Source organism: Choristoneura fumiferana, chromosome 17, assembly GCF_025370935.1.
Source record: "Choristoneura fumiferana chromosome 17, NRCan_CFum_1, whole genome shotgun sequence".
Lineage (NCBI taxonomy): Eukaryota > Metazoa > Arthropoda > Insecta > Lepidoptera > Tortricidae > Choristoneura > Choristoneura fumiferana.
Window position 1 is genome coordinate 17177518 of NC_133488.1, and position 8200 is coordinate 17185717.

An 8200-nucleotide genomic window follows, 5' to 3' on the forward strand; every position below is an offset into this window, starting at 1 on the left:
GCGAGGTTTTTGACTTTCAAAGTGTTATTATGGGCGTGAAAACAAAGTTTATATTAAAGTCATATTTAATACACCTTAAATATATCGAGCAACCAGTGTTGCGTAGTCCCGTTTTGTTTGAAAAAAAGGGAGTACAAAAGTTTCCGAAAAACAAAACTGTCTCGAAACACAGACATTCATTGCGCCGTAACGCATAATTGCCATAATTCATTTCAGGTAATGCAAAATATTCACAAAATTATTCTAATTATAAATAAACCCGCGTAGCTCACCCAAAAACTATGAGATTTGACATTTCGGAGACCTCACCTACACTAGCGCCTCTAGCGGTGAATTCATACGCTATAGCCAAGCGATAGCCCTCATTTGATCCTCAAGGGTCAACATTGGATACCTTTTATTCTGGTAGAGGGCGCCACCGCACGATAACCTTAATTAGCGCAGACGAAGTCGCGGGCGTAAGCTAGTTGTTAATAATTTAGATTCCGCTATATCTAAACCTTACAAACTAATATTTTATATTATAAATTCGCAAGTAACTCTTGTGTACTTATTGAATTAGATGAAATTTGGTACGCAGATATTTTGGGATTCGAGAAATCAGGACTTAAGATAGTTTTTATTCCAGAAAAACGCATAGTTCTCGGCAGAAGAAGTCGCAGGGGAAAGCTAGTTCTTGTAAAATTTCAAATGCGAAGTGCCAGCGACAAGGCAGTAAAGTGTAAAGATATATCTGATCTCGACTGCACCATAATCACGTAATCACGTTTGAGCTATGCATTTGAGTTACAAAAATACAGATAATTAGAGCTATTTTGCACACAATCATCTGGTTTTGATTTGTCTGAGATAATTTGATAATGACGAGACGATGATATAACAACTTGTGTCCGGAACACTCCTGCCTCGCAACAGCTGTGAAACGTCACTTTGACGTGACGTGACCTACTTCGAGACCTTAGATGAATGATTGGTCTCGCGCGCTCGCTCGACTAGATACCGCCCTAACTAAAAACAAAACGTTCGTGAATGCGGCAACTCAATATTGTAGTGTGCGTAAGAACGGTGTCAGACAATTTGCAAGGATGCTAGTGTGCGTGACGAATTGTGTTGCCAGCTGCTACACTGTTACCCGAATTATTGGGAAAATAAATTATTCTGTGGTCTATTAAGTTACTGGTTACAAAATGTATCTTGCGAAATACTTAGAAATTAAGAAGTAATTAAGAGTGAATATATTAATATGTTTGTGTATAGGTTAGGCGTAGGTTTCTTCTTTAAAAAAATGGTAGGTATGATGTAGGTATATCAATGATCAGGCCTCACTTTTAATTAAAATATATATATATTTAAGGACATTCAATATTTACAAATTATTACTGAAAATTCATGGACTGAGTCACCAACTAAGAAGTTTTGCGTACTTAACACGTTGCACCTATAGTTAAACCTAATAATAATGTACAGGTTAATTAAGACTAAAATAAAAATATTTTTTTACAAAATATACATACATAGGTACATGCATACATACATACTTACATACATACGCTTGAAAAACATAACCCTCCTTCGGGCAGTCGGGTAAAAAGTTAATATTTCAGGAAAATGGGTAGAAATACGAAAAAACAATTTTTTCGTTTCCCGTAATACCTAAGTAAATCAGCTGATCGGGCTTTTGACTGGGAAGACGAAAATCATTTTTAATTTTAAGACGCATTCACCCCTTAATTAAATAAGTGTCGGGTAACAATTTATACACCTTCAGTGTATAATATCACAAAGATAAACATTAAATAATATAGAACTAGGTTATGTATATATAATAATTACGTTAGATACTTAAATAAAATAAGTTATTAAAATTTATCATCATTTAATGATGATAACAATAACATTCAATTTATTAAAATCTCAACCACGGGGAATTTGATTCTTGTGTACGCGGCAACACAGAATGGCGTTTAGGGTTCATGTTATTTTATTTTGTAATTTCGAAATTATACGATATTTACTGATGGTATGTGATCCCAGTGTCCTTTTTATTTCTTGTAGTATTATTATTAAACAGCTTCACTGCGAAAACTGGCATTTTACTTCGGTTTATGACCAAAATTTAACAAAAATTCGGGACATGCACATTACACACAGTTTGCAACGCGACTGACTCGCCTCGGGCTCAAGTACGCCGATTTCGGCGTACTATTTGTTGCCGCATTTGACAAGTACGCCGGCGGTATCTAGTCGAGCGAGCGCGCGAGACCAATCATTCATCTAAGTTCGAGACTTTGGACTTGCAGATAATAGAGGCTTATTTTATTAAATTTCTAAGTTAATCAAAGTCCAATTCCATTAAAATGGTGTAATATAGCAAAAAGAAACGTTGTTTTATTTACTAGTGTTGTCTTTACGTGTAAATAGCCATGTATAATCCAGCAGTAACGGTTCGTAGAATAGATGTTTTGATCAGGATTCTAAGCGGTCGCAAAGCGATTTTGAGCTCAAACTGTGTTAGAGCATACTCTAGTGATGGTAAAGTGACGATCGGAGATGTTAGCAAAGACCTGAAGACTCCTAAAAAGATCGAATATGTGCCCAGGAAATACTGTAAGTGACCAGTGTATTTTCTTGTTATTTATAACCTAAAAAAAGTTTGGCGGGGTGTTGTTTTTGTCTGTTTATGTTAGTATAGTATACCGAAATAGAGCTATGGTAGTTGTGGCAGTCTGTATAATTTTGTTAAATGATATCATGTCTGCTTTTTGTCGTCACTCAAAAATGACCTTATGTGACTTAAATTAGAATCAAACAAACAAACTTAGTAACAAATTTGGAGTTGAAGTAAAAAATATAAAAAGACTAAAAACTAATCTTGACTTAGCATCACTTTTATGGGAAACTCTTGTGCATTTCATCGCGGTATCAGTAGGTACGAATTTTTTCTTATTTGATTTTAATTTTAACACTTCATGGTAAGTTTGTTTATTGCAGTAGCGGTAGAAAATTCAGAGTTGAAATATCTATCACAAAGTAGTTTGCGAAATTTGAGATGGATGATGCAAAAGGATTCTCTTGGGCAGGACATGTTCCTATTGGGAAGACCAGGACCAAGCCGGTATGTACTAGTATTATTATTAAATATATAAATATTCTAGTTATTTAATCTGTCAGTTAGATAAGCAGAAAAATTGAGCATATATTTTTGCTTTTGTCAATCAAACAAAACATAAAAAAGATGAAGCGCATGTCTGTTTTTTTTATGGTATAGAGGGCAAACAATTTTGTGTAGTCAGATATGAGCAACATACTATGACATAATATGATAACTCAATCTTTATTATTATAATAACAATTAACTATTAAATACCTATGTCATTCAAGATACAAGTTCCTTATTGTTATGGCAGATAAATAAAATTACCTTTCTGTATGCAGAAAGAAAAATAAATAAATAGAAAAATAGAAAAAAATGCTTTATAATTTTACATAGATCTATGCATTATGCATAGAAAATGTTATTGTTATTGGTGAGTTAGAAAAGGGAAAAAAGTTAAAGATATTTAGATCTACAGATATAACTTCTTGCTTAGATATTTCTGTTTACCATTTCAACAACAAACCTGGATAATTAAATATATTTTGAAATTAAAGCCATTTTGAAAATATCACTTTTACAATGTACAGTCGCATTAATATCTTCCATAGAGGAGTGTGCAAAAATATGTGACATATCCTTCCACTAAGATATTATACTCTGTTGTGTCAGATATTGGTGCTAGTGACTGTATTCTGTGACTGATATATCATTCTTGGTGTTGTACAGATTAAATTACAAAAATACATATTTATACAGGAGGAAGGTGGCCCTCCAATATTTGGAGTTGACTCAAAGGGAGCTGGAATATGTGGCGCTCTCCAGAGACACCACAGAGGCCGATTTGAAGCAAAGACGTGAGATACAACAGTCCACAGCTAAATACTTTGACCAGGTATGTGCTGAATTAATTAATTGACTTCTAAAACGTTAAAAAGAGCAGTAAAAGCTAATGTTGCCGTACCTATTTTTGTTTTTAATCAATTACATTTTTTTAGAGCGCCGTTCGCGCCGCAGTTGAAGGCCGTGTGTTGGTACTTGAGGGCATAGAGAAAGCAGAGCGCAATGTGTTGCCAGTGTTAAATAATCTGCTGGAAAACAGGGAGATGCACCTCGAAGACGGCAGGTTTCTTGTACCGGCAGCTAGATACGATAAATTGTTGGAGGTAAGGAGTAATAGAAATCCGGCCTTTACGTCAAGAGGTCTTTGCCTCGCTCTAGGACACTCATAGGTTACTAACATTTAATTTTAGTTGTCCCAAACATACAAACTTACGAGTCTTCTCAGTAAAAATAAATTCATTTTGCATCTTTAATTTCGTTGGATCGCTATTTTTTTGTACTTCATAGATATCTCCGGAAAACGCTTGGTTTCCAAACGCTTCATACAGTAAACTTTGCTTTGGTTGAAAATTTTCAACTTCTTATAAAATTATATGACCTCACCAGATTTAACAACAGAATGCAAATTAATATCATATCCGATCATATTTTACTCCCCGCACGCTGCTTCTAATTCAATGGTGCGTGTGAAGTTCCCAATCCGCACTGGGCCCGCGTGGGAACTATGGCCCAAGCCCTCTTGTTCTGAGAGGAGGCCTGTGCCCAGCAGTGGGACGTCTATAGTCTGGGATGGATGGATGGACGCTGCTTCTTGACAGTAATAGAGTTTGACAGATAACTTAAGTGTGTGTGTAATTCGGAAGGCATAAGGAGGCGTTCAAGTAATACGTAACGCAATCTTTGGAGATTTTTGATCCGCCTCCCCCCAGTGTAACGCGTCGTAACATATTATACCCAAATGTCCATTTCTATTATTTTTTTAGCTTTTGTTTCGCCGTTTTTCGAATTAAGTTGGCATTTGGCACTGGCGGCTCAGCATGAGAGCATTTATAGGCAAAGAACAACAACTGATGATGCGAATTTCCCACTTTTAAGGACATTATTGTATGTACTTCTTACAAAAAAACTGTCACGTAACACGTCGTAACGTTTTACAAGACCCGCCTCCCCCCAAATTGCGTTACGTAATACTTGAAGGCTCCTTATCTCAAGGCGTTCAAGGGAAGGCTCGATCACCCAAATGAAATATTCTACTTGCTCAGGAACACGGCGAAGAGGAACTTTCAAAATGGCGTCTCGTCCGAGTCGACGAGAATTTTCGTGTGATCGCGCTAGGCTTGCCGGTGCCCCGTTACAGCGGGCAGCCGCTCGACCCCCCTCTGCGTTCACGCTTCCAGGCGAGAGATGTCGCCACTATCGGCTTCGGGGTAAGTCAGGGTTGCCAGATAGAAAATTTAAAAGTCCTGAGAGTAAGCTTGATTTCTGCACAAAAGTCCTAATATTAAGATGGAATGCGCTATTGAAAATAAAAACTAACTTCTTGGCAACAGATGATATTCATAAAAAAAAACTAAGATACAAAATCCGACTGGACCTCAATCCTATTAGGTTAAAAAAAAACAAAATACTCAGAAAAAAAAATTTTTAACTGAAGTTATTCTGATAACTCCTTTTTTTTTCACAATGAATACATAATACGGTAGGTATCTAAAAACTTACGACAACAGAAGGTGACTATCGAAATGAAAACCTTTATAAAGAAGATGTGTAGCGGACGCTCGATTTCAATGAAAATTTGCACTTAAAAGTTGAATATTTCGCAAACAGATCACTGAATAGAAAAATTGTCTTAGCCCCCCAATGGTTTTAAAATACCTATCCAATGATACCCCACGATATGGGGTTAGTTGAGAAAAAAAAATCACCCCACTTTACGTCTATCAGGTACACTAAAAATTTTTTTTTACTTTTTTTTATTGTACCACTTTGTCGGCGTGACTGATATGTATATTCATGTCAAATTACAGCTTTTTAGTACTAACGGTCTCTGAGCTTACCCGCGGACAGACAGACAGATAGACGGACAGACATATGTCGAAACTATAAGTTGACTACGGAACTCTAAAAACAATCATGCCTCTTCAATAATATAATAATTTAGATAATTATATTAAAATGTAATTGTATGCGAATATGTGAGCGAAACAAGAAAAGTAAGGAGTATAATAATAATAAACATCAATGAAGTTAATTTAAAATTTATTAAGTGAAGATAACTGTGAGAGCAGACTCTCAGTCCTACTTGTCACGCTCGAATTGTGCTTCTTAGGCATTTCGGGCATGAATATATGCACTTGTTTCTTGCCTTTGGCCAGGTCCGGTATCAATTTCTTGCTAACTAACTCCGCGTACTGTTTCTCGACAGCGCTCCTTTCGGTCGCGACTTTCTGTCGTGCCTCCAGCACATTGACCCGTATGTCTCTTTTTGTTTTGGCGTCCTTTGTTTTTGGCGCGTCGCGTAGCGTGATCTTGTTCCGTGACTGTCTCGCGTAGTTTTCAATCGTGGCCGCCGATGTGGGTACATGGTAATCGTGACGATCAATACCACTTTGCTGTGTCCTCGCCGAATCGGTTTTCGGCGTTTTCGCTTCCTCCTTAGCTCTCAAGTCGATAGTCGTTTTCGATTTGCTGAGATTGTGATTGCGCTTCTGTATCTCCGGCCAGCTGTGGCGCGGCTGCGACATGCGCTCGCCGTTTTCCGGGGCGAGCAAATCTATTTTACCTGCCAAATCTAGCCATTGCAATACCCTGTCGGATAGATCTGTGTTTTCCTTACAGTCGTTCCTCGCCGTTCGGTTGCTCCGAAACGCCTTCATGTTTAAACAGAGGCTGTTATACTTGGAGCGGCTGCTGTCAAACTCGTAGATAGGTTGCGAGTTCGCTTTCAGCAAGAATTCGTCCTCGGATTCTTGATCCAAGTCATTTAGATTCAGCTCCTCAATGTCAGGGTGACTTTTCGGTCGTATTCCGAAACTGGACTTATCGCTCGTGATGACAAGGCTCAACTTCCTTAGATCGGAGTCTTCGCGGCGCGTCCTGGTTTTGGTGTATTGTGTCGTGCTGGCAGAGGAGTGGGGTCTCCTTTTCTTCAGTTTGGCGTAGTAGGGGTCGTCATTGGTTAATAAAGCGTGCCGGAAGCCGTCGACCCAGACCGTGCGGACGTACATAGGCCGCTGGGATGACTGCCAGAGAGCGGGCATGGTCCCGCCCCTACGGGCCATATGGCGACACGCGATGTGTGCGTGAACTTGCGCCCATAATAATTGATTATCGATGCGGTCCTGAAATTGAAATGGCTGTGTCAATAAAAGACTGTCGGCTGGATTTGGTTCGCGCGATTTGCGTCGGCTTGAGGTCGGTTATTTCAGGTAAATTTTGTGTAAACTATATTCTTAATACTGTAAACATTGTTCGAAATATATTTCAGTGGCGGGAAAGTGAGAATGGTATTTAGAGTGAAACCAATATGGTTCGATTACCGCTGCTGTATCCCATAGATTACAAGTGTCGATTAGGGACCTAAATAATAATAACCTATAATATCACCCATCTTTCTGCTAATACCTATAAGATCGTTACCTCGCTCTCTATCTTACTTAACGTATATACGCATACTTGTACAACTCAAATTGTCAAGTGTTTCATACCTCAGTCGGCAAAAACAGAACCTGTTTGTCCGTCCGTTAAGACGATTTTCGTATTGGCCGGAGAATCAAAACCTATAGGGCACTTCCAGTTGTCCTAGAAACTAGACAATCGGACGAAGGCAACTCTTTCGGCATAGTCAATAAAGTCTGAAAATATACCATTCAAAAGAAACAAGGGCCACGGAGTTTAATTGGTAAAACAAATATACTAATAAATAATAATAAAATTCTTTATAACATTCCTTGGCCAAAAATGGTTTTATTCATACTACATAACACAATACAAATACTTTTTATTAAATTCAAACGTATTTTTAATTTCATTTACCGGTGAAAATCAAGAGGCCCTTATTTTCTTTTGACTGTATATTATTTTTTATGCTGTCTAGACATAAGGTAATAACCATTCTAAAATGACCACTGCATAAATCTTGCTTAAGAGCAGGGATCTGCTAACACAGTAGTTAAACATATCTTCAAATTTGTACAGAACCCTCAGAGCGCGAGTCCGACTCGCACTTGGCCGGTAAACATGATATTAGTAGCAAAAAGGTAC

At 37.8% G+C, this 8200-nt stretch overlaps 2 protein-coding genes across 2 annotated transcripts in view; one reads left to right on the plus strand and one right to left on the minus strand.

Moving 5' to 3' along the window:
• The first annotated feature begins 955 nt into the window (after positions 1 to 955).
• Positions 956 to 8200, plus strand: part of LOC141437230 (von Willebrand factor A domain-containing protein 8-like) — a 38280-nt gene continuing 31035 nt past the window's right edge. Inside the window, exons 1-5 of the mRNA XM_074100486.1 lie at positions 956 to 2607; positions 2992 to 3115; positions 3854 to 3989; positions 4093 to 4260; positions 5200 to 5364. Coding sequence (XP_073956587.1) covers positions 2424 to 2607; positions 2992 to 3115; positions 3854 to 3989; positions 4093 to 4260; positions 5200 to 5364 — 777 coding nt within the window. The 5' untranslated portion in view covers positions 956 to 2423. The remainder of the gene's footprint in view (positions 2608 to 2991; positions 3116 to 3853; positions 3990 to 4092; positions 4261 to 5199; positions 5365 to 8200) is intronic.
• The window catches only part of LOC141437112 (uncharacterized), a 5745-nt gene continuing 3734 nt past the window's right edge, over positions 6190 to 8200 (minus strand). The window contains exon 2 of the mRNA XM_074100334.1: positions 6190 to 7278. Within this exon, the coding sequence (XP_073956435.1) occupies positions 6190 to 7218 (1029 nt within the window). The 5' untranslated portion in view covers positions 7219 to 7278. The remainder of the gene's footprint in view (positions 7279 to 8200) is intronic.